General features: G+C 34.6%; 1 protein-coding gene across 2 annotated transcripts in view; it reads left to right on the top strand.

Moving 5' to 3' along the window:
• Window positions 1-23436, top strand: part of LOC146927760 (uncharacterized) — a 31776-nt gene extending 8340 nt beyond the window's left edge. For both annotated transcript variants that reach the window (XM_085700976.1, XM_085700977.1), the window contains 6 exons: window positions 15676-15802; window positions 15985-16065; window positions 20890-21003; window positions 21780-21844; window positions 22822-22927; window positions 23202-23436. In XM_085700976.1, the coding sequence (XP_085557102.1) occupies window positions 15676-15802; window positions 15985-16065; window positions 20890-21003; window positions 21780-21844; window positions 22822-22927; window positions 23202-23305 (597 nt within the window). In that variant the 3' untranslated portion in view covers window positions 23306-23436. The remainder of the gene's footprint in view (window positions 1-15675; window positions 15803-15984; window positions 16066-20889; window positions 21004-21779; window positions 21845-22821; window positions 22928-23201) is intronic.
• Window positions 23437-27023: the final 3587 nt, after the last annotated feature.

Raw genomic sequence — 27023 nt, 5'->3', positions numbered from 1 at the left:
TGTTGTGGGGATAAAGTCTTTTGTGGTTCAGGTGCTTGTTGTTGGGGGTTTTCTAAAACAACTTTCTCAGAAGCAACTGCTTCAGAAGCTGTTTCAGAGGCTTTCTCTGAGTTTGGGTTAACTTCATCAGGTAGTTCACCTGAATAGTGATTAATCAGATTCTCTAAGACAGTATTGTCTTCTGTTTAGTTGGTTGAGGATGGTTTGGATGAAGAGGGTGAAACATGGATAGAGGTTTCTGGAATCTGACTTACCTGAACTGCTTCTAAAACCTCAGCTTCTGGAGCATCCTCCACAATAATCATCATTTCTTCCTCTGAATCATCTCCAGCAGCTTCACCAGCTATCTTCTTTACTTCAGCAATCTTCTCCTTGAAGTACTTATCACAGTTTTCTAAGCCAAGAGTCTTGAGCTTCTCATCTCTTTCCAGTTCGTACTGAGCTTTTAAATCCTTCTTTTCTGCTCTCATATGCTCAGCTCGCTCCTGAGCCATTCTCTTCATTGCAAGAGTCACCCCAACCATAGGACTCACAATCTGAAGAGGAGCCTTCTTCTTCTTGGGCTCATGCTCTTCTGCTTTTATTGCTTCAAGAGCTTTATCCAGATGCTCTTTGGTGATTATGGTTTCTCCTTTTCCTCTCCTTTTCTTGGGAATAGAAGCAGGAGCAACTTTCTGCTTCTTGGCCTTTGCATCAGCAGCTTCAGACTTAGTACTGGTTCTGCCCTTTTTTCTTTTGGTTCCATCAAGAGCATCAGGAACAGCTTCCACTTGAGTGTTGGCTCCTGATTCTCTGGAGTGAGCAGCTACCAGACCAGCCAAGATTTCAGGATTGTTCTCTTGTAGAATGGAAGGAAAATTCTTAACAGGTTCTGATTCAGTTGTGGTCTTTTCCATCCAATTCTCATTGACAGGGGGTTAGTCAATGATCCTCATAGCATACAAAGACTTGTTGTTTAGGATCTTGTCAGAAGTTGTGACCTTGAAGCAGCTGTCAGATGCAGGCTTGATGTTCCTCAGGACCTCCAACAAACCTCCTTGATGGAAAATCTCAGACATAAGCCTTGCACAAGGTACTTGCTTCCTTCCCTTGTTAATTCCTTTCTTGATAGCCCAGCACAGATGATGCATGAGGTATCTAGGAATGTTTATCCTTTCAAAAGTGGCCATGAAGTACGGAGCCAGTTGATGATCCTGATTAGGTTGATCAGACCATCCTCCTCTTTGAAAGAAGCAATTAGTGCAAAACTTCAGGAGCAGCCTATGACAATCCTCCATTTCAGTAGTCCTAGCCTTTGGGTTTCCTTTCAAAAACAATCTCACGTAGCTTTCCAACAGGACATCATCCTTGACATCCCACTGAAATCTACCTTTATCAGAAACCCTGCAAGCTCTGGAAATTGCTTTTTCAGTGATGGTTACTGGAATACCCATCACAGCTGACCTAATCTCCATATCCTCAATTGGTACCAAACCCATTTCTTCTCTAGTATTCCCTTTCAGACTGGGATTTCTTTCTACAGCCTGCTCTTCTTCTAACTTAGCCGCTTCCCAATCGAAGACTTCAGCCCTTAACCAAAAGTCCTTTACCAGATTCTCATATGTTGGTCCATTCAACATACGGAAGTAACCATATAACTTTTGAGGTTTAACGAAACCCTCCATATTCACCTTGTATCTCTCAAGAGAGGTGAAGTCCATTGGGCTCTCTATTTGAACCGTTAGAGATTCAACTGGTATAGACATGGTTTTTGGTTTGATGACTAACCCTGGTTCTGAAGCACCCTGTTGTTGTTGCATGCTGGATGTAGATTCTGATAACACTTGTTGCGAGCTTGATGATGCCATTTGATGAAGATGATGATGATGATTTTGGGTTCTAGGGTTGAGAATTGCACTTACTTCGCAAGAATAGGTTTGAAAGAAGAAGTGTTTGTTGTGAAGTGAGTAGTGTGTGAATTGTCAAAGTGTTAAGAGTAAAAACGTTTGCAATTCAAAAGAGACAAACAAACATAACATTAATGACATTGGGGGCGCGTGAAAGTACTTTCAAAGCTTTTAAATCATCATTGCCCTTTTAAGTTACACACCAATACAGATAAGCCACGTCAGAAGTTCTCAGAGTAACTGCCAAGTTAGTGGGCCAGTGCTACCACAAAAGTAACTTCCAGCGTTTCCACTAACTCTACTATTCAGAAGCATAAAATCCAGCTTCTGGACTTCAGATGCTGACGTCATCATCAGAAGCATATTTTCCTCAGAACCTCAATAAAGAGCTTCTGATGGACCACAACTTCTGAACTGACTTCAGAACCTAAAATCCTATTCAGGAGCAAGCAAGCTTTTAATCAGACACAAAGTGCATGTTCAAATTTTTCTTTATAAAATCAAATCTTTCAACAGTTAAAGGCTAGTAAATATATCAGCCCATTGATTCTCAGTATCAATGAATTGTATATCTAAAATTCCTTTTTGAACATAGTCTCTGATAAAATGGTGTTTGATTTCAATATGCTTAGCTCTTGAATGCAAAATTGGATTTTTAGACAAACAAATAGCAGCAGTATTATCACAATAAATGGGAATACTGTTAGCAATAATCTGATAGTCTTCCAACTGATGTTTCATCCAAAGTAGTTGTGTACAACAACTTGCAGCTGAAATGTATTCTGCTTCTGCTGTAGACATAGCAATAGTTGTTTGTCTTTTGCTAGCCCAGGATATAAGATTATCACCCAGAAATTGACAATTGCCACTGGTTGACTTTCTTTCAATCCTATCACCAGCATAATCAGCATCACATAATCCAATTAGCTTATAATCTAAGGATTTCCTATAAAGGAGTCCAAGATTAGTTGTTCCCTTCAAATACCTGAAGATTCTCTTGACAACAGTCATATGAGATTCTCTAGGATCTGATTGGAATTTTGCACACAAGCATACACTGAATAAAATATCTGGCCTAGATGCAGTGAGGTATAACAAAGAACCAATCATACCTCTGTACAGCTTCTGATCTACTTTTGCTCCTTCATCTTCTTTGCTTAAGGTGCATGTAGGATGCATTGGAGTGTTCATCACTTTACAATCTTCAAGCTTGAACTTCTTTAGAAGCTCCTTTGTGTATTTGGATTGATGAACATAGACTTCATCTTTGCATTGATTGATTTGAATACCTGGGAAGAACTTCAGCTCTCCCATCATGCTCATTTCAAATTCATCCTGCATTAACTTAGAAAATTCCTTGCAAAGAGATGCATTAGTAGAACCAAATATTATATCATCAACATATATTTGCACAACAAGAATATCTTTCCCAAGGGTCCTTCTGAAGAGTGTTGTGTCAACCTGTCCTCTTTTAAAATCATTTTTGATTAAGAAATTACTTAGTCTATCATACCAAGCTATGGGAGCTTGTTTCAAGCCATATAGTGATTTCTTCAGTTTAAAAACATGATCAGGATACTTAAGATCCTCAAAACCAGGAGGTTGTTTGACATACACTTCTTCTTCTATGACACCATTAAGAAATGCACTCTTGACATCCATTTGATACAATATTATGCCATGATTAACTGCATAGGAAAGAAGTAACCTGATTGTGAAATTCTGGCTGGCTAGCAACAGAATGTTCTACGAGATGTTCCAACACTCGGCACAGATTACTAATGTTGAATGAGATGTTTAGAACATCGTGCTAGCAGTGGACATAAAATAACAAGGAAAATAAAGAACAGAAAAATAAAAGGCACAAGAGAATTGTTAACCTAGTTCGGTGCAACGTCACCTACTCTGGGGGCTACCAAGCCAGGAAGGAAATCCACTAGTGTAGTTCTTATTCTCTAGCTCTCAGCAAACTCCGTTTGCACTTATGACTTAGGACCTACCCCAACAAGACTTCAACCTAGGAACTCCTAGATCTGAGATCCCACCCCACTCCCTTACAACAGATCACAATCCCCTGTGATTCCCAAATTACAGACTCAAATAAGATGAGGTTACCCTAAAAAATAACAACATGTAACCTTGCTTAAAAGCTTAGATGCAGTTCACAATCTACCTAGCTCCTTGCTTAAAAGCTTCGGAGTAGTGCACAGTTTTACAACTCAAAGCACAGTCCTAAGCATTCATCAAAGTGATACACGAAAGGCTCACAATAAAAAGACTCAAAACCTAAATAAACTCTATTTTGTAAAAATGATGTCTTGAATAAATCTTCAGGTCTTGCAGCCTCCTTTATATACTGAAGCAAAGCGCGTCATCAACTCAATCAGGCTTCAGATCAAACCGGTGACTCATTACTCAATCAACATGGCCGGATAAGGAAACTCCTAAAAAGTAGGCACATTAAAAGTCACATTATCATCACCTTAAAACACACTTTCCTAAGTCATTACCATTCCCTTAGGAAATCACATCTGTTATGATCTTCTTATAAAAACACGCAGCTTGACCAACAAGAATAAAGGCATGGATTCCTTAAATAGAAAACGCGTGCGTAAATCAAGGCACTTGACCAGGTCACACTGAACCTTGTCAGGATGTTGGAACATCGTATCCAACATCACACTTGAATATTTGTTTTAGGCAAAAGTGAAGCCAACATACAAATATCCAACAATCTCCCCCTTTGGCAAATTTTTGGCTAAAACAAATTGAGGCCAGTCCAAACACAGAAGAGAGATAACACGCATCCATTACTTCAATCAACACAAGAAAACAACCATGAAGAACGGAACACATCTTGCAGAACTTACTAAAGAGATACCGTAAATATAATTCTTCAGTCACTTCATAATCATTCAGACATGAAGAAAAAATAACATAACTCCCAAATTCTACTTCCATTATTTTTCACAAAAACTCTTCAAAAGGAAATACGTAGATAAGAGAGAATGAGGTACCACTAAAGAAACTCAGAGATGCAATAGCGGAAACATCACACATCATATGTCTCACAAAAACAAAATGGGAAAAATAAATTCCCACATAAACATGCAGAATCTACTTTGATGTTCCAACATGAAATCACGCATCCTATACCACTTCCTACCAAACAGCTTGAGCACGGCCAAGCACACTTCATAGCATCACTCCCCCTCAAAGATGCAACCAATGAGTGACTACTAACACAGTATTCTAATACTCCCCTTGAACACATGCACAAAAAGAATCTTGAAAAACCAAAACTCTTAACACATAGAATAAGAAAACTTCAGGACTGAGTCAACCAAAACCTCAGGGAATGTTTACCAACTAGCATACCCAAGCTAGCAGACCTTATAGAAGCAGCAGAGAACATGTACAGCAGAAATACTGAGAAAAATAAATTCTCAGAACAACATCAGGATGTTGCAACATACATGTCAACATCTACACGTACTTGAAATAGTTGCAAAATAAATGCAACAGCAGAAAATATAGGCATAACATACATAAAGGTGCACAATAAATGCAGACAGATAGAGAGACGATAATACCATTTTTCTCCCCCTTTTTGCCACAAATTATGCCAAACAGAAAGTAGCAGACTTCAAGATTAGATCATTGCCATGTATACCCCACAGTTCAAAGACGGACGCATAAGAGAAAACAGATAACCCGTCTCACAAAACAGATCATTACACTTCTTCATGCCGGAAAATGTCATCTAGATGTTTCAACATTATCAGGCACAACAGCAACAACAGACAATATGATGCAGAAGCAAACACATACAATCACCTGCTTCCAGTGAAGAAAAAAAAACTTCACGGGCATTTACAGAAGAACATAAGTAAACATCTACTCCCCCTTTGTAGCCATAAATTCTGACAAGCTAATCAGAAAAGTCCACACACTTTGATCACCACTCTCTGATCCATCCTTCTCATCACCAACAGTCACAGTATTACCATCCTCATGATCAGAAATATTCTTGCTTTGAGATCTTTCATTATCAGATGCTGACTCAGCCACAAACTTTATTTGATCAGGTTGAACCAGGGATGTTGTAACATCTGACGCAACATCCGGTGCAATAGCAGTTTTACAAGCAGACACAAACACACATTTCTCAATAGTATTATCAGCATCAGCAACATTCAAACTAGACTGGCCTAAGTTGCCAGACTTAGTCAAAACAGGTGGAACACTAATTGATGCAGAGGAAGTCATAGAAGAACTTACATTTGGAGTTTTGGGTCTCCATTCTTTCCTAGCTTGCGCAAACATACCACTGACCTTTGGTTGAACATGAGACTGAGGATATCCATACAATTTATAACAGAAAGGTCTTATGTGTCCTTTTCTTTTACAGTGGTGACAGATCCAAGGACGAGTTGTCTTTTTGTCATTTTGATGTCCTTGAGAATGCTTCAACATTGTCTTGCCAGCAACATCTGTTCCTGAAGAATCAATAACCTTGACACCTTTGACATGTTCTTCCTTTCTGATCATCCTATGATCTTCTAATGCATATCCAGACTTTCTGTTGCGCTGCTTTTGATTTAGGGGTTTATATTCAAAACATACACCATTTGCCTTCCTTTTATCTTGACTTTCAGTCACTTCTTCCATAATTATGGAACCACTTGTCATCAATTCAACTTGCTTCTTGACATGTTCAAGTTGTGAGTTTAGAGAAGTTACCTCATCATTGAGTTCTGAAATCCTTATTAGATGACTACTCCTTTCTGTAAGCAGTTCACTATTGATCTTCTTTTGTTCCCCTAACATTTTGCATATTTCTACACTTCTAACATGCAAATCCTTATAAGAAGTGGCTAAGTCATCGTAAGCCAATTCTTCATCACATGACTCAGTGTCAGAAAAGACTCTACCAGTAAAAGCAGTCACCTTCTTAGTGAACTTACCTTCATTAAATCTTTCTGAAATATCTTCATCCGACCAATCAGCAATCAAACCTTTCTTTTGTTTTTTGAGAAAAGTAGCACACTCCGTTTTTATATGACCATATCCTTCACATTCAGAACATTGAACTTCCTTATCGGTGTTAGAAACGAAAGCTATGTTTTTCTTCTTAAAACCATTAGCTAATTCAAAAGTTTGAAGTGATCCTATTAGCTCATCAACCTTCATACTGGAGATGTCTTGTGCTTCTTCAATCGCAATCACCTTCATATCAAATCTCTTAGATAGAGATCTGAGAATTTTTCTAACAAGCTTTTCATTAGAAATTTTCTCTCCAAGTGAGTCAAAAGAGTTAGCAAAATCAAGAATGTTCAAGTAATAATCATGTATGTTCTCATCCTCCATCGTTTTTAGATTTTCAAACTTGGTAGCCATAAGTTGAAGCTTTAACATTTTCACTTTAGATGTACCTTCATGTGTAGTTTTGAAAATTTCCCAAGCATCTTTAGCCACAGTGCATTGCTTGATCAATCTGAACATGTTCTTGTCCACTCCATGGAATAAAGCGTTCAAAGCCTTAGAGTTTTCAAGAGCAAATTCATCTTCTTCCTTGGACCACTCTACTTCTGGTTTCAGATCAGCTATATTGTTTCCATCTTTGTCAAGCACAACAGGATGTTCCCAACCCTTCAGAACTGTTTTTCATGTCCTGCTATCTATGGATTTGAGGAAAGCACTCATGCGTGATTTCCAATTATCATAGTTGGATCCATCCAACAAAGGTGGTCTGTTCACAAATCCTCCTTCCTTGTCCATAATGCCAGAAAGTATCTGCTCTGGATCTCACCCTAAAATAAGCAGGGTGCCTACTCCGATGCCAATTGAAATTCAGGCTGGCTAGCAACAGAATGTTCTACGAGATGTTCCAACACTCGGCACAGATTACTAATGTTGAATGAGATGTTTAGAACATCGTGCTAGCAGTGGACATAAAATAAAAGGAAAATAAAGAACATAAAAATAAAAGGCACAAGAGAATTGTTAACCCAGTTCGGTGCAACGTCACCTACTCTGGGGGCTACCAAGCCAGGAAGGAAATCCACTAGTGTAGTCCTTATTCTCTAGCTCTCACCTACCCCAACAAGACTTCAACCTAGGAACTCCTAGATCTGAGATCCCATCTCACTCCCTTACAACAGATCACAATCCCCTGTGATTCCCAAATTACAGACTCAATCAAATATGAAGTTACCTTCAAAACACAACAACTAACACCTTGTTTCACAACTTCGGTGTAGTACACAATCTACCTACCTCTTTGCTTAAAAGCTTCAGAGGAGTGAACAAATTACAACTCAAAGCACAGTCCTAAGCATGCATCAAAATGATACACGAAAGGCTCACAATAAAAAGACTCAAAACCTAAATAAACTCTATTTTGTAAAAATGATGTCTTGAATAAATCTTCAGGTCTTGCAGCCTCCTTTATATACTGAAGCAAAACGCGTCATCAACTCAATCAGGCTTCAGATCAAACCGGTGACTCATTACTCAATCAACATGGCCGGATAAGGAAACTCCTAAAAAGTAGGCACATTAAAAGTCACATTATCATCACCTTAAAAACACTTTCCTAAGTCATTACCATTCCCATAGGAAATCACATCTGTTCTGATCTTCTCATAAAAACACGCAGCTTGACCAACAAGAATAAATGCATGGATTCCTTAAATAGAAAACGCGTGCGTAAATCAAGGCACTTGACCAGGTCACACTGAACCTTGTCAGGATGTTGGAACATCGTATCCAACATCACACTTGAATATTTGTTTTAGGCAAAAGTGAAGCCAACATACAAATATCCAACAGATTGCTTCCAATCTTGCAACTAGAGCAAATGTTTCAGTATAGTCAATGCCTTCTTGTTGACTATAACTTTGTGCAACAAGTCTTGCTTTGTTTCTTGTTACTTCTCCTTGCTCATTCAACTTGTTTCTGAATACCCATTTTGTTCCAATAATGTTCTTATGCTGAGGTTTGGGTACCAGATCCCATACATCATTTCTTTGAAATTGATTCAACTCTTCTTGCATAGCTAAGATCCATCCATCATCTGAAAGTGTTTCATCAACTGTTGTAGGTTCAATCATTGATATTAGTCCAATCATAGACTCTCCTTGTCTGAAATATGATCTTGTTCTTCTTGGACTATCTTTGTTTCCAATGATTAGCTCCTCAGGATGTGAAGATTTGTGCTTGAAAGTGTTTCTGGGAGGATCTGCTTGATGTGAGCCATCTTGTGCTTCATCAGAAGCAGCTTCATCTTGAGCTTTTGAAGTGGGTTCAGCTTCTGGACTATCTTCAGATTCAGCTATCTGACCAGGTTATGGAGTATCTTCAGGAACCTGTATCTCTGCAAAACTTTCATCTTGCTCTAGAGTTTTACTCCCAGGCTCTTTGTCATCAAATTTAACGTGCATAGATTCTTCAATAGAGTGTCTCTGAATTATACACTCTGTATGCCTTTGACCTTTCAGAGTAACCTAAAAAGATTCCTCTTTGGGCCTTGGCATCAAATTTCTTTGGGTAGAGCTTGTTATTCAGAATGTGACAAGTACATCCAAATTGATGAAAGTAAGAGATATTGGGTCTTCTTCCTTTAAAGAGTTCATATGCTGTTTTCTCCAAAATAGGTCTAATATAGATCCTGTTCTGGACAAAACATGTTGTATTCACTGCTTCTGCCCAAAAATGCTTTGCTAAATTGTTTTCATGGATCATGGTTCTGGCCATTTCTTGTAAGGTTCTATTCTTTCTTTCTACAACCCCATTTTGTTGTGGAGTTCTAGGAGAAGAGAATTCATGGACAATTCCATGTTTTTCACAAAAAGCTTCAAATGACTCATTTTCAAACTCTCCACCATGATCACTTCTGATTGAATTTGAGTGCAGAAACTACTGAATACATCACAAGCAACATCTTTACTCTTCAGGAATTTTACCCAGGTACATCTGCTGTAATCATCAACAATAACCAATCCATATCTACTTCCATATAAGGATGCAGTGTTAAATGGTCCAAATAAATCAATATGAAGTAGTTCTAAGGGTCTGGAGGTTGAAACAATGTCTTTTGTTTTAAAAGATGATTTCACAATCTTCCCTTTCTAGCATGCACCACAAAGTGCATCTGAATGATAGTCAATGTCTGGAAGGCCTTTGACAAGTTGTAACTTACTAAGCTTAGAGATTAATCTCCAGTTAGCATGTCCTAACCTTCTGTGCCACATCCATTTCTTATCATTCACTGATAGAAGGCAAATCACCTTCTGATCAGCCAGTTCAGAAAAATTGATTTTGTAGACATTATCAACTCTCTTTCCCTTGAACACAATGGATTTGTCTTCCTTGTTGATTACAGTACAGTTGGCTTTCTCAAATAACACATCATAACCATTGTCACAAAATTGACTAATGCTCAAAAGGTTATGTTCAAGACCATCTACCAACCATACATTATTAATTGAGGTAGAGGAATTACCAATAGTTCCTGTATCAAAGATCTTTCCAGACTGGTTGCCTCCAAATTTCAAACTTCCTCCTTCTTTCATTGTTAGGTTGAGGAACATTGACTTCTCTCCTGTCATGTGTCTTGAGCAACCGCTGTCTAGGTACCATGATCTTTGTTTCTCCTTTGCTCTTAGACATACCTGCAACATTGACATTTTTAGATTTAGGTACCCATTGTCTTATGGGTCCTCTCAGGTTAGTACTAGAAGTTTTACTTTTCACTTCTTGTACCTTGTGCTATGTGTTGGGTTGCTTCTGATTAACCATCGCCTTAGGTTTAACAACCTTTGGTTTTGGTACTTCAGGAGCAGTAACTGTCTTCTTCTGAGACTTAGACTTCAGAACCTCAGATTTTGGTTTCACCAGACTATGAGGAACAGGTTCTAATCTCTTTAGAATCCTGATCTTTGAAGTCTTGGAATCAGAGTTGATCATAGCCTTTGGCTTGGAGTTCTTTGGCTTTGAAGTAATCTTAGCCTTAGAGCTAGAAGCTTCAGGTTATGATTGAACAACAGTTTCCAACTCAGCAACTTCAGGTACAAAGAAGGTTTTCAATCCTTCCTTGATGCATTCACAACATGCTTTGAGACTGATTTCATTAGGTTTCCCTCCTGAAAAACCAATCCCTTTGCCATTGTTTCTGTAAATGTTGTAAATCATTGAAGCAACTCCGCTTCTGTCAATACCAGACATGATAAAATCTTCAAGAGCAATTTCATGGTTGCTTAAAGGTTTTTCATTACACTTTTCTTGTAGCTTCTGACATAAGAACCTGAGCTTATCTTCATAAGTTTTACAAATGAAGTCAAAGCCTCTAAGTCCTTCTTCAGAAGCCTTCAGATCCAATAGAGTTGATTTTTGTTGTTTCATTAAATCAACATATTTTTCTTTCAAATCCTTCAACTCATTGGTTCTTACTTCAAAATGTGTAAGGAGTTCTTTAAGTGACTCAACAAGTTCATTTCTGGGAATTTTAGAATATATCTCGTTTTCATCTTCAGAGTCTGATTATGATAGCTTCTGAAGTTGCCGTAGCTATTAACCCAACAACTATCTTTGCACCTTCATCAGCTTCCTCTTTATCAGATCCAGATTCACTTTCCAAATCATCCTAGGTGGCCATTAAACTCTGCTTAATCTGCTTCTTGAATTTGCTTGGTTTGAAAGATGACTTCTTTGACTTGTCCTTTGACTTATCCTTCTGAAGATCAGGGCAATCAGCATTGAAATGTCCAGGCTTCTTACAGTTGAAGCAACCCTTCTGATTTTCTCTCTTTGAGCTTCTGGAGTTACCCCTTCTAGTCAGAAACTTTCTATTCTTCTTGGCCAGATACTGAAGTCTGTTGGAGAGCATAGCCATCTCAGCAGCATCTTCTTTAGAGTCTGAACCAGATGGTTCTTCTTCTTCAGATTCAACTACGTTGAGAACTTTTGATGACTTGCCTTTGGATGGAAGTGCTATTGATTTACTCTTCTTAGTAAAATCATGTTCATTAAGACTTAACTCATGAACTTTGAGAGAACTAACAAGATCTTCAACACTTAAAGTGTTTAAATCTTTAGCTTCCTCAATGGCAGTCACCTTTGGTCTCCATTTAGCAGGCAAACTTCTGAGTATCTTGCTCACATTATCAGAAGCAACATAACTCTTCTTCAGTATTTGTAGTCCAGAGACTAGAGTTTGAAACCTTGAGTACATCTCCTCAATAGTTTCATCATCCTTCATTTTGAACAACTCATACTGATGAACCAGCAAAAGAGCCTTTGCTTCTCTAACTTTCTTGCTGCCTTCATAGTTAGCACAAAGAGAAGCAAACATTGCTTTAGCAGTTGACTTGTCACTCATCTTCATGTACTCTGCTTTAGGGATAGCAGTGACAAGTGCTCCTCTGATGATATGATGCTTCTTGTAAATCTTCTTCTGAGCAGAGTATGTTTCTTTCTATCAACATCAGCTCCTTCTTCATCAAGAGCCAAGTCATCACCAACACCTTCTTCCAGTATGTCCCATAGTTCTTCGTCTAAGCTCATGACATAGTTGTAGAAGTTAGTTTTCCACCAAGAAAATTCTTCAGGGTCTCCGTTAAACTTGGGAATCTTTCCTACGCTGGATTTCTTGTCACCATTATCATATGTAACATTGTTGTTGTTGTGGCCAGATCCATTACCAGAAACAGATGATTCACTAGACATGTTTTTTCTCAGATCTTGGACTATTACACTGTTAGGTGTTATCAACAGAACCAAGGCTCTAGATACCAATTGAAGGTGTTAAAAACACAAGAAGGGGGGTTGAATTGTGTTTTGAAAAATTCTTCGATTCTCCTAAACTGAACACACTGATTAGAAGCTAAGTAAGACAGCTTCTGAAGTGGTAATCAGAATCTGAATGCAGCGGATAAAAACAGAGAGAGAGAGAGAGAGAGAGAGAGAGAGAGAGAGAGAGAGAGAGAGAGAGAGAGAGAGAGAAGAAAGACACAAAGCAATTATACAGGTTCCTTCCACAAACCGGAAGTAGTCCTGTCCCCCTTGCACTTCCAAGGAGAGTTCACTAGAATGTAATATCTGATTACAATTGCTCGAGCACACAGCAAGAGACTTCCTTTGCTCAAGCACACTTTGCAAGAGTCTTCCTATGCTCAAGAACACAATCAAGAGACTTCTATGCTCAAGCACAACTGCAAGAGACTTCTAAACAAACAAGATTACAAAGAAAAATGTTTGAAGTTGAACACTTGATATACAATCAGAGGTGCTCACAATACAAATCAGATAAGACTCTAAGACTTAAGAATTTCTAGAATAGAACTTTGAGAAACAGAAATTCTAAGTGAATGCAGAACAATTTTAGCAGAGGTTTGGCACTTGTAAAAATGTTGAGAGTCTTTCGTTCAGCATTGCCAAATCTCTAAGTCTTCACTCCTTTATATAGAGGTGTGAAAGAGACGTTGTGAAATTGCCAGCACATCAAAAGAGTCGTTGTTGAAGTTTGATCAATCACCAATGGTCTTTTGCCTGATTTGGTTGTTGTCCTATGAAGAACCAATTTGAAATCCATTCCCATTGTGAAGGAACATCTTTGTAGGCATATCTGTTATTCTGGAGCTGTTTTCTCGTCTTGTAGCGTGGACACAAAACAGAGTAGTGGAGAAGGTGGTTGTACAGTTCGTACAAAGTACAATGTCAACGCTCTTTGAAGATAAGCTTCCAATGCCTTCAAATCTTCACCAAAATGACCGTTGCAACGTTCCACTAGTCTTATGCATTTCTTTCGAATCCAATAGGCAACTTTTGAAGTGTTAATTCTTAAATCTTCAGCTTGTGGTGATTATCAGCTTCTGATGAGCTTCAGCTTCCGATGAAGTTGCTTCTGATCTACTTGCTTCTGATGAACTTCAGCTTCTGATGACTTTCAGCTTCTGATGACGTCATCATTCTTCAGGAGCACTTTTGGTCTTCAGGAGCACTTCTCTTCAGATGCTTTAAAGCTTCCTTTCCATGATTCCTTAGCTCTCATTTGTCCTTCAGAACCTTTAAGTGATGTAAATTTTTAACTATGGTCCTGTACACTTGAACAAATATTAGCTAGTCCAATTGTCAATTTTTAATACCTTGTTATCATCAAAACACTTTAAGGTTCATTGTTAAACACATTTTGTTACAACAAGATAAAGCTTGGTTGTTGTTGTTGTATATTTAAATTATACTCCTTCCTGTCACTATCATAAGTAAAAAATCACATTTTAGGTTCATTGAACAACTTATGTATCTAATCTATGACAAACAAAATTTGTATATATATAAAATAATAATAAACAAAATTATTATAAGCGAAAAATCACTTTTTAGTTCATTGAATTGTTTAAGTATATGATATATGACACAAAAATTGATTTTTTTTTCCATATACATATAAAATATAACAAATATTTGTGATAATTTTTCAAAATAACAACATCAATAATAAGCTAATTATCCAACAATTTAAAGAAATGAAACTGCATAGAAGACAATCGTAAAGTATATATGTAATTTTTTATTCCAATATCGTTCAGTGGAATATATATATCAACGTTAAAAAGTTTGAACCCATTGACCCATTGAGTTAACTCACGCTGTCACTTTTAAAATCAATTGAACCAGCTTAAAAAATGATTGAACCGTCGGCAAGAAAAATTTGAAAATTTAGTAGTGGAGAATTTATTTTAAAATCTATAGATCAAAAGACTATATTTTTAGTAGTGGAGAAAATATCATAATTTAGTAGTGGGGAAATTTTTTAAAAGCTATAAATTAAAAGACTATATTTTTAGTAGTGGAGAGAAAGAAAGTATATAATTAAGCCAAAAAAATGAATCAACTTTTAAAAAATTTGTTAAAGATAGGTACCTAAAATTTAGTCATGTCGACATTGTCTCTTTTAATTAATAAATATCTAATTTATGTTAGTCATTGATCTTTTCTATTAAAAAATTTAATAACAGTGCACTTATAGTAGAAAAAGATAGTACATACCCAAGAGCATTTGGATGATACCGTAAAAGATCTCTTTTAACTTAATAAGATGTCTTAAGTTTGAATCTAGCTTTAGAATTGCAGCACTATTAAATCTCTTAAGAGATGATATTATAAGTGATTTTTTTAACTTAATTATAGGTCTTGAGTTTAAATCCAACTTTAGAATTACATTGTTAAATCTCTTAAGGGAGAATTTTGTCACTCATTGCAGTTTTATCCGAGTCAGAATCTCTTAAGGGAGAATTTTGTCACTCATTACAGTTTTATCCGAGTCAAAGAAATAGTCTCTGACTCTTTGTAGTTGAGTGAGTGGATACCCGATTCACACTAAAAGAAAAAGTTAGTACATATATCAACTTGTAGATTTTTTTTCTAAGAAAATACAGATATTTTTACAATTTTTGTACAAAGTAATCTAATTATATGACACTGCTATATGCAATTTAATATCTATATAAAACTTTTATAATTTTTAATTTTTTAATACTGTATGTTGTTTATTCTTCTTTTTGAGATGTGTTAGTAAGTAGTTATCGAACTCATACAATAACAACAATAAATATTAATTATTTATTAAATATCTAAATATTTAATTACAATTTCACACCACTAGTTTCTTTTATATTTTTTTTTATTCTTTTAATGTGTTAATGTACAATTTTTAAAATAGAATTTTTATTTTAAAATTTATAACTAATGTTCCAAGAATTTTTCCTTGGTTATAAATGATTTGCAGTTAGCTGGCATCCTATTGGACACTTCAAATCTGAGGGACCCACATTGCACGTCCAAAGATAAGTATATGGCTTCATTATTGATCAATGGGGCTGGTCGTTATGGATGCAATGGTCTTTATCAATTATGTATGTCCCACACCATTTCTTTACCAAAATAGTTTTGTAGCACATGTTATTGTCTATCAAACTAGGATAAATAAATTTACAATGATTTACTATATAGAGATAGAGATTTGACTACATATATTGCAAAACTTTGTATTGTTTTTTACTAGGTTTAATTACTTACATGATGTGATTATTTTTAGTAAGGTACAAAATGCACGACCTATCCTCACTGCAAGTTGGGGATATACTGAGAAAGGACTTCAAAAAGTGGAAAGGACAAGGTATTTCATTTTTACTTACCTATGTGAATTTAATAAATCATATCATAGTTTGGCATACATGTGATACATATTATATTCTCTGTGGATGGTGGTAGGGCTTTGTGCATTCATCTGAAAATGCCTAACAATATACACCACATCTATATTTCACCAATGTGCCCCACCTCATTTCATTTGTGAGATTCCTTCTTATTTATTTGGTTACAAGTTTATGAGAAAGATAAAAGTAATTTCAAAAGTATAGATAGTTGATTTTGAGATGTTTTGGTGTTCTAAAGTTAAATTGATCATACCTTCAAAATTACTTCTTAAGTTCATTTTAACTTGTTTTCATAGGAAAAGTTTGTTCCTATTTACTTGTCATTGACTCGTTCCAACAAAATAGCAAATACATATTCAAAAATGTAAAATGACCGTCAAAATGATATATTTGTTAACTCCTAGAATTAGAGGTTATGATGTGATACAGGGCCGGACCCTAGGGGGTGCAAGAAGTTCTATAGAACCGGGCCTCCCTAGGGTATGGGCCTCAAAAAAAAAATTATAGCCCAGTACCCCTCATTAAAAATCAGATAGGATATTAGAATTGATGTTCCTCATGTATACGGCAGTGATTTTCACCTTTGGGTGTACCGCATATATACGACTCCTTGTATTTATCTTTTAAAAAATTTAAATAGAACATTGTTCTTTTAAAAAAAAAATACATCTTTATTTTATTACGGGCCTCATTTCACTTCTAGAACCGAGCCTCCATATTCGCAGGAACGGCCCTGATGTGATATACGAATCAGACATGTTATATTGCATGTGGATCCTAAATCAGTGTTAACTTATTAGTGACTAATTTTTCTGTGACATTAAGGTTATTTCAATGACAAATTATCACTAATTGCAATTGTGCATGTACCAATTATATTTGCAAACTAGTTATTGAAAGATCAAAATTTCATAGACAAATTTTTCTTTGGTGTGAGAACATTAATGTCATAACAAAGTGGAGTGACCACATTTACTATTAACATGTCACTTCATAGATTTCCTAAAAGAAAATGTCACTTCATAGTTTCCAACTATAAAAGCAAATAGAAGGATTATTTTGGTTAACACTTTATAATGTACAAATGTATTTATCAATTTATAAAAATTAGGGATTATTTTATTAACACAATTCAAAAGATGATTAATAAATATAACAAGATGTTACAATTCATTAATCATCAATTAAACTCAACTAATCATGATTTAGAATTTCATTGACTATTATTTTCAAGGGTTCTGTTAACCGGTGCCCCCGGGGCACTGGTTAAGGAATCTAAAAAAGGAAAATTTGAATTAAAAGTAACATTTTTTTTTACTTTTTAGAAATTGATTACACAATTTCCAATACAAAAGTTACTATATTTGTTTCCTTAACCAATGCCCCGGGGCATTGGTTAACATTTTCCTATTTTCAATTACACATTTTAGCAAATATATATCATGTATATCTCAACACTTTTTTTTTTAGCTAAAAAAAAAATAAGTTCAAAAATATCATGTAAGAGAGGAAAGATAGAACTTGGAGGAGGGAGACTATGTCAATATCTAAGAACATTGTGCAAGAAAAACACTTGTTAATACCCAAGGTAAACAAAAACAAGAAAGAGATGGAGAGGGATGGAGAGAGGGAGAGGGATAGGGAGAGGGGGAGAACAAACTAATCACAATCACATCAAACAAATAAGTCAAGATTCAATCTAACCTTTCGGCTCACACTCACAGTTTCCATTTTTTCACACCAATCGTTTGATTGCACTTTTGTAACATAACGTCACATGACATTGATCAATTCAAGTGTGACATGTGACAGTACAATTCTTTTAAACATAAAAATATGTCAAAGAGAAAGAGAGAAAATTGTTGAATTGACTCATGCGTCACAATTAGATTGATCAATCTTAAGAACATTTCGACTGGTACACAAATGAAGTCCCCAATTGTTATAAGTTCATTGATCAAAGGACAAACAACAACTTCATGAAATAAAAAAAAACGCTAATAAGTTTTTTTCTCTCCTCTAAGAAATGCTAATAAGTTGTCTTTATGGCTATTGTTAAGAAATTTAAAAAGAAATTTATCTTGAGAATGATCAGTGATGTAATAGTGGCAAAATAAAATCATCAACATGGTGGCATATCAAGTGTCGACAAGTGTCATAAAAATAGTTCATAACAAGTGTCTTGATATGACCTAACAAAATAGAGAAATGTTAACTTATGCCCTTAAGGCACAAGTTAATGAATCAAATATGGAAATACTTTATTGGAACGTGTGTATTACATTTAATCTTTAATTTTTTAATGAATTGAATGCACAAAATTTTATAGAATATTTCTTTTTTTGAATTTCTTAACATGTGCCCTAAGGACACAAGTTAACACTACCCAACAAAATATCATCAACGTATCTGTCAAAAACAATCATCAACGTAATAGATCAGTGGTGTAATGGTGACAATAAAGAAGCTAGAGGGGACACGTATAAAGATAGAAAGAGTGTTAAAACAAACTTTAAAACCAAATCGTAATATTAAACAGGTTCATAATTGCATTTTTTATAGGCAAGATTTTACTAAATGTAAGCTAGTAAGCAAAATACTCCATCCGTATCCTCGTGAACTTAGCTTAGTTGATAGGAACAATATATAATATATGTAAGATCTGAAGTTTAAACCGTGACTACCAACAAAAAAAAAAAAAACTTCCTCTGTCACATTTTTTTTTGTCAAGTAGCCTAGTTGTTAGAATTCACCTTTTTCAAGATGAATAAGTGAGGTGGTCGGGGTTCGAACCACGGCCCTGCATATAACAATGCATGTCCCTGCCAACTGAGTAATACTCACGAGGCTCCCTCCGTCACATTTATAAGCAAAAAAAGTTTTTTTTTTTTAAGTTCATTCGATATTTAATATATTTGGCCTATATTCTCTCAAAAAAAAAATATATTTGGCCTATATATAGACCAAATACATTAGATATTTAGTGAATCTAAAAAACATTTTTTTCCTTATAAATATGACCGAAGAGAGTATGTACAAAGTCGTTCACCAAAAATTACAACATGTTTGTCCTTCAACCATAAGCACATGTGAGTATGATGAGAGAGTTGTTCAATCATTTAGTGATAACTTTTGTGACAACTTTTTTTTCTCTCTTCTTAATAATCATCAATAATAGAAAGAGAAAAAAAAAGAAAAAGAATAAGCACTTTGAATATAAGAAAGAGAGTTATTCAAAAATTATCATAAAATAATTGTACAAATATCATTTCTCAAACCATAATTGACGCAATATGGATCGACCGAGTTACCTAAATTAATTGATTTTTTCCTAAAGCGATTTTAACGCTATCAAATCATTACTGTGTTTCAATTCGATTTGGATTATAAAACCATGCACCGATAGCATTGCCGACACCTTGTGAAAGGGGAAAACATAGTAATGTTCAGTAACATCTTATCCCTGCAACTTTCATGGGTCCAGATTAGCTTGTAAGGATATTTTTGCTCCAAAATCTGTACCTGGCTTAACAACCATATGATTGGTGTTTATTCAACACCTTAAAACAAAATACACACAAAAAAAAATGAGTATCTCTTTGTTTGAATCTCATATTCTTATTTATTCATCTTATGAAATTATAATCTTTAACTTACTTTAAAAAATAAAAATTTGTGAAGATTAAGAAAGTTAGTTCAATATAATTAATTTTTTAAATGTAAATTAAAAATTAAATTTATTAAAGTATCATTGTGGATATTTAATGGAAAAGTTTACTCAACTAACCGCACAGGTGTTGTAGCATAGAGTATCACTGAGGTCCTCGTAAACTTAACTCAGTTGGTATGAATAATGCATAATATATGAAAGGTCTGGGGTTCGAACCCCGACCACCACAAAAAAATAGAGTGTCACCGAGGAGTTTTTGATCCTAATTAAGATCACTTAAGTTGAAAACTAAATAAAATGTAGATACATTCCAACGACCTTTAACTAATGTCAAAATTATCAAAGTAGAAAACAAATTAGATATACTCTCTCCGTTTTTAATTATAAGATTATTTTTTTAAAAAAATATTGTCCATAAATATAAGACTATTTACAAATTTTTAGATGCATTTATTATTTTTTTCAACTATACCCTCATTAATACTACTAATTATCTTGGAATATGAAAAAAAACATTAAATACATTTATACAAAAAGCGCATTTTAGTAATGGTAACACATTTTTCAGACAAATTTATTATTTTAATAACTTTTTTTAATACCTGTGATTGTTGTAAAGTAGTCTTATAAAAAGGGACGAAAGAAGTAAATAGATAAAAAGTAGAAAGAAAAAAGAAAATTAAATTTTTTATTTTTTTAACAAAGTAGTTTATTGGCTAAAAATTCATCCTTTTAGGGTGAATAAGTGGGGTGTCTGGGATTCGAATATCAGCCCCTGCATATATTATACAATATCCCTACCAATGAGCTAACTCATGAGGGAAAAAAATTGTTCTATTATGTGATATTAACATCACATATAGCTTAAGAAATGGTGAGGTACTTTTTTTTAACAGCCAAAGAAAATTTATTGATTGAAGGAAAAAAATAAGTGCAAGCAAGTTTTGATTTTAATATATATTTGAGGCAGGTCATGATTATATATCCATTCTTCAAAAAAAATGATTATATATCCATTAAATACTTTTTTTACTGTCTTTTGTTTGCATTATGAGATAATACATAGAGTTTTTTTTATATCTTATTAATATTTATTTTTCTTTTAATAAACCAGAAAATACAGATTCAAGATCATTGTCACAAATTGGCATGAGTTGTATTGGAATTTCAATCGGACAGCTTCTCTCTCACACAGAGAATCTAGCACAAGAAATAACATCTTTCCAATGTGAGTCTTATATTATTTTTTTTGAAGGAAATGTGAGTCTTATATAAAACGTCTACTTGAACTAATTAAATGTATGTTGCTTTTCAAAATAGAATATCATTCTTTTGTGATGATAACTATCTCTTTGTTGAGTCATGTTAACAAGTATTTTGTTGATGGTATTTATAAAAAGCAAGATTAAAATAGAATACAAATTAGTTACTAGCATGTTAATAGTATTTTGTTAATTAATTTCTTTACACAAATTTTATAAATTAGTTAGTTCTTATAATCTATTGGCAAGGAAGATGAAAATTCACTTGATGATGTAGAACAAGCTGGAGGATAAGCTGTTGAGGTTAATGTGTGTGCCTAGTGTAAATCTATCTAAAATATAGTTGCAAGATCAAGTGTTGAAGGAGAGTTACTATGACAAAAACAGATTAAGAAAAGATTATTAATGAAAGAGAATATATTGTATTTTTACGTATATTCATTATTGAGTATTGTTGCATTCATCATTATTAAAAATGAAAAGTCGAAGATATTGGATTTAAAATGATGGAAGTAGTATTCAAACTAAGGATGCATTTGAGGAAAAAAAAATCAATATTCAGAATAATATTCTTTATTTAAGATAATTTAATTTTCACAAATGGATTACTCATTGTAGGACGGAGAGAATAATATCCATCAGATTCTTGTGATTATACATTTTTTTTGGGAGATTCTTGTGATTATACATATATGTGCAAAATAATTGTTAGATTCTTCTAATGAAATCTATTATATATCAGTTGCAGAGAAACTTCGAGCACTTATCATCGTGTCAGGGTATTTTAATGATGAAAAGAACTTTAAGGTTTGCCCTTAGCTTTTATATATTAATTTTAAATTTTGATGAGTAGGAATCAAACTCGGTACCATAAAAATTACAACACATGCACTACATACCAATCACCACTGCTAGACCTTAGTTGTTTATATTAATGTTTACACTTGCAATGAAGTTTAAACAAATTAACACACAGAAACTTTTTTCTTATGAGTAACTGTTGATGTTGGCTATGACAGTTACTAGTTTGATAGTTTTCGTTCTTGCAACTGGTGCAAATACTTCATCAAATTTAATGACTTCTCTTTGCACGAATCCTTTTGCAACTAGTCTTGCTTTTATGCTAGGTCACTTCATCTTTAGAGTTCATTTTTACTTTGAAAACCGAAATTTATAGTGATTCCCCCTTTCGTCCTCACTCGGGGTACCTTCAGTCTTGATAGAAAACGTCTTTATCAAGGACTTCCACTACTGTTGAAAAATATGTACAAATTATTATGATTACAAAAGATTATCTTGATAACCCTAATCTTCAATCTTAAGCAATCACAACACCATCAATCTTCAAATACTCTTGTTAGCATTTCCCATCTATTAATACCACATAAAGTGAGTGTAATCGGTTAAGATGAAACAGAAATTTTTACTGGTTCAATCAAATTGGGTTGAAAAGCATGCAAGATCTGCAAGTGAGTAGAATGTGTATTGAAACACCCTTTAGTTAAATTTCTCTAGTTCAAACATCTATGAAAAATATCTTAGCAACACAAAAATATACTTTTTAACAAACTCTTTTTTGTTTATTGAAATATATATGAGTCCCACTAAATTATGTAGATCACGTATAAATTTGACGGAAGTTATGTTAATTTTAACCAATAATATAGAATGTGTTAAAGAGTACTACTCTTATCTTGTTAGTGCTTTTTTATAGAATCATGTAACATTGCTATTGGAATTTGACTTAAATCTCCGAACACTTTTTTATAAATTGAATTGTTCAGAGAGAAGTTTTAGTATCTACGGAATCCGTGAAGCTGTTGGAGAGTTTACTCTTTTTTTTCGATTTCAATGCCTCTCGGTTGCCACTCAAAATTTTACACTTCCCAGGTTAGTGTTAAATTTGTATTCCTACATGACACCTTCTAGTCATTGTTATAAGCCAAAATCTATATTTTAGATTCATTTAATTAATGATGTATATTATCTTTATTATAGACCACACATACATCATTTAACAAATGAATTTAATTAAAAACGTTGATTGTTACTTATTGTAGTGACCGGAGGATGTATTTGATCATTAATTTTGATGATGTATAGACAAAGAGGCAAATCTGATTAAGTACAACGCTCGCTGCTAAATTCCTTCATTTTCTTTCAGGTCTGAAAAATGAGATGAAAGCATATGAGATTGATAAGGTTACATCAAGAAAAATAGTTGAGCATCTGATAGAAGAATTTGTTGGAATTCCAAAATCCCAATAGGTTTTTAAATGAAAATAAGTATTTTATTCAAATTGTAACATTAGTGTTGCAGCCGTAATGATTTTTAACTTGAATGATGATCAACCATATGACTCGAAGATCCTTAATTTGTTGGCTTAATCTTCTTTTCAGTCTCTTATCTTTATTTCATGGTTGATATTGGTCCCTTATTTAAAAAAGATGCAAATAGGTCTGTTAATTTGTTCAATAGTACCACATTAGTTATTTTCATCCATCAAAAAGCTAACAATGTTTAATTTAGCATACGTGACATGTAAGTCAACATCTCTTTTTTCCACTTTACCAATTCCCCTATAAATCAAAATAAAGGTTCATTGAAACTCATCCCCCCCCCCCCCCCCCCCCCCCCCCCCCCCCCCCCCCCCCCAATTCACCGGCCCAAATTAGAAATTGCAACTAATCTTCTTTCCCGTCTGAGCTAACATGTCATATTCAGGATGTTTCTCATCAACTTCCTTTATAAAACTATTGAACAATGGTATGGAGGATGGATCCAAAACAAATTCGCATGGATCTCGTATTTCAAAACCACGAATTTGCATGGTGATGACTAACATGGTACCTATTAAATAAATTAAAGGACCTATCTACACTTTTTTTTTAATAAGGGACCAATATAAACCCCACAATAAAGATAAGGGATCAAAAAGTGTTTAAGCCTAATTTATTTAGTGTCTAACAACCAGCAGTAATCCCCACTACTTGAATTGATATTTAGTTCAATGACTATTATTAGTTTAGTGTCTAACAACTAACAGTAATCCCCACTACTTGAATTGATATTTAGTTCAGTGACTATTATTAGTGTTATATAATATATTTTTTTACGCAAGCAAACTTAAGGCATTGCATTACTAATAAGGGAAGTGCTAACAAGGGTTCATGGGGTATTGGTTAAGGAATTATAAAAGGAAATGTTGTCTTGAAAATTGTGTATTCTGTTGGAACAAAATGTGTTTAATATTACCACCTTAAGTTTTGATGATAACAAAATATTAAAATGTCAATTGGATATGTTAATATTTGTTCAAGCGTGCAGGACCATAGACAATAATTTATAAGTCTTAAAGTCAAGCATTGGTTCTAAAAGAACAAATGAGAGCAATGAAATTTACAAAAGGAAGCTTATGTTGCAAGACAGATTCTGAAGACCAACAGCGTTTGAAGACCATCAGAAGCTGATTGCCAGAAGCTGACGTCATCAGAGAGTCTAAAGATCATCAAAAACTGAAATTCATCAGAGTCTGAAGACTGGAAGTTGGAGTTAGTTAAAAGTTATTATTCTGAATTCACATCAATGCAGAAGGAATAGAAGCCTGGAGCAAAGACTATTTTAGAGGAATTAGAGAGCATTAGATGCTTATCCACTGAAGAGCTCAGGAAAAGGACAATAGTATAATTGTACAACCACTACTCTACTACCCCACTCTTCATGTCTGCAATAATATACAAGATAACGGTTGTGTTTACGCTGGTTATTCTTTATTCAAGGAATGAATTTGAAATTGTTCCCTCCTAGGACAATAACCAAATCAAGCAACAGATCATTGGTGATTATCAAGCTTTAACAATGACTCTTTTGATGTGCTGGCAATCAACAGCGTCTCTTTCACACCTCTATATAAAGGAGTGAAGACTTGAAGATTGTAAAAGACTCACAACAATTTTACAAGTGCCAAAACTCCGCTGAAATTAATTTCACATCAAAGTTCACTTAGAATTTCTTAACAACTTTCATATCTTAGAAATTCTATAGTCTTAAGAGTCTGTATCTGATTTGAATTGTGAACAACACTGATTGTATATCAAGTGTTCAACCTCAAACATTTTTCTGTGTAATTGTGTTTGTTTAGAAGTCTCTTGCTTTTGTGCTTGAGCATAGGAAGTCTCTTGCGTGTGTGCTTGAGAATAGGAAATCTCTTGCTTTTGTGCTTAAGTAGTTTAAAGTCTCTTGCTTTTGTGCTTGAGCATTTGTAATTAGATATTGATTTTAGTGAACTCTCCTTGGAAGTGTAAGGGGGGAAAAGACTACTTCCAGATTGTGGAAGGAACCTGTATAATTGATTTGTGTCTTTCTCTTCTCTCTCTCTCTCTCTCTACTTTATCTGCTACATAAGACTTTGAACCTTGTTCCAGACTCTGAACTCTATCAGACTCTGAATATTGGACTTAGTTTTAAAAAGAAGAAAAAACTAACACAATTTACCCCCCCCCCCCCCCCCTTTCTTATGTTTTTCTCACATTCAGTTGGTACTAGAGCTCCAGTTCTGTTTGTCTTAGCACTTAACAGTGTAACAGAGAAAGATCTGAGAAAAACATGTCAACTGTTGAAGGTTCTAGTTCTGGTAATAATGTTGTATCATATGACTATGGTACTAAAGATAAGTCATATGGTTCAAACAAACCTCCAATGGAGACCCTGAGACTTTCTCTTGGTGGAAAACCAAAATGTATAGTCACATTATGGGTTTAGATGAAGAGCTATGGGATGTTCTTGAAGAAGGTGTTGGTGACTTGGTATTAGATGAAGAAGGTGCTGCTATTGATAGAAAGAAACACACTCCTGCTTAGAAGAAGCTGTACAAGAAACAACACAAGATCAGAGACATTCTTGTTGCTGCTTTGCCTCATAAGGAGTACTTGAAGATGAGTGATAAATCTACTGATAAAGCTATGTTTACTTATTTGTGTTCAAACTATGAAGGTAATAAGAAAGCCATAGAAGATAAAGCTACTATGCTTGTTCATCAATATGAGTTGTTCATGATGAAAGCATTGAGGATATGTACTCAAGGTTTCAGACTCTAGTCTTTGGACATCAGATACTGAAGAAAAGTTAAGTAGCTTATGATCATGTGAACAAGATTCTAAGAAGCTTACCTGCAAGATGGAGACCTAAAGTTACTGTTATTGAGGAAGCTAAGGATCTAAACACTCAGAGTGTTGAAGATCTTATACGCTCTCTCAGATGTCATAAGATTGGTCTCAATGAGTAAGAACCTGCTAGAAAGCCAAAGACTAATGCACTTAAGTCTAAAGGAAAGCATTCACAAGCTCTCAAAGCAAATGAGTCTAAAGAAGAGTCCCCTGTTAGAGATTCTGATGAAGACCCTGCTGTTGTTAATAAAATGGTTATGCTCTCTAACAAACTTCAGTATTTAGCTAGTAAGAACAAGAAGTTCTTGAGCAGAAGCAATGGTTACAAAGGATCAAGAAATGAAGATAAAAAAGGTTGCTTCAACTGCAAGAAACTTGGACACTTCATTGTTGATTGTCCTGAACCTGCAAAAAGAGAAATCTAAAGAAAAATCCACGAAACCAACTTTCAAATCCAACAAGTTCAGAAGACATATCAAGCAGAGTCTGATGACCACCTGGGAAGATTTGGATAGTGAGTCAGGGTCTGATAAGGATGAAGCCAATGTAGCTGTGGGGTTAGTGGGCAGTGGCTTCAGATGTTGAACCTGAAACAGACTCTGAGGATGAAAATGAGGTATATTCTAAAATTCCCAGAGATGAACTTATTGAATCTCTTAAATAGTTTTTCACACACTTTGAACACATAACCAATGAGTTGAAAGATTTAAAAGAAAAATATGTTGAATTATTAAATCAACAAGAAAAGACTCTATTGGATCTGAAAGAATATGAAGAAGAACTTAGGAACTTTGACTTCATTTGCAGAACTTATGACGGA

Source organism: Medicago sativa, chromosome 4 (genome assembly GCF_051527215.1).
Source record: "Medicago sativa cultivar Bolivia chromosome 4, Bolivia_mono, whole genome shotgun sequence".
NCBI classification, from domain to species: Eukaryota; Viridiplantae; Streptophyta; class Magnoliopsida; order Fabales; family Fabaceae; genus Medicago; species Medicago sativa.
Note: the sequence above shows the minus strand (reverse complement) of the source record. Positions and strands in the feature narration are given on the sequence as shown.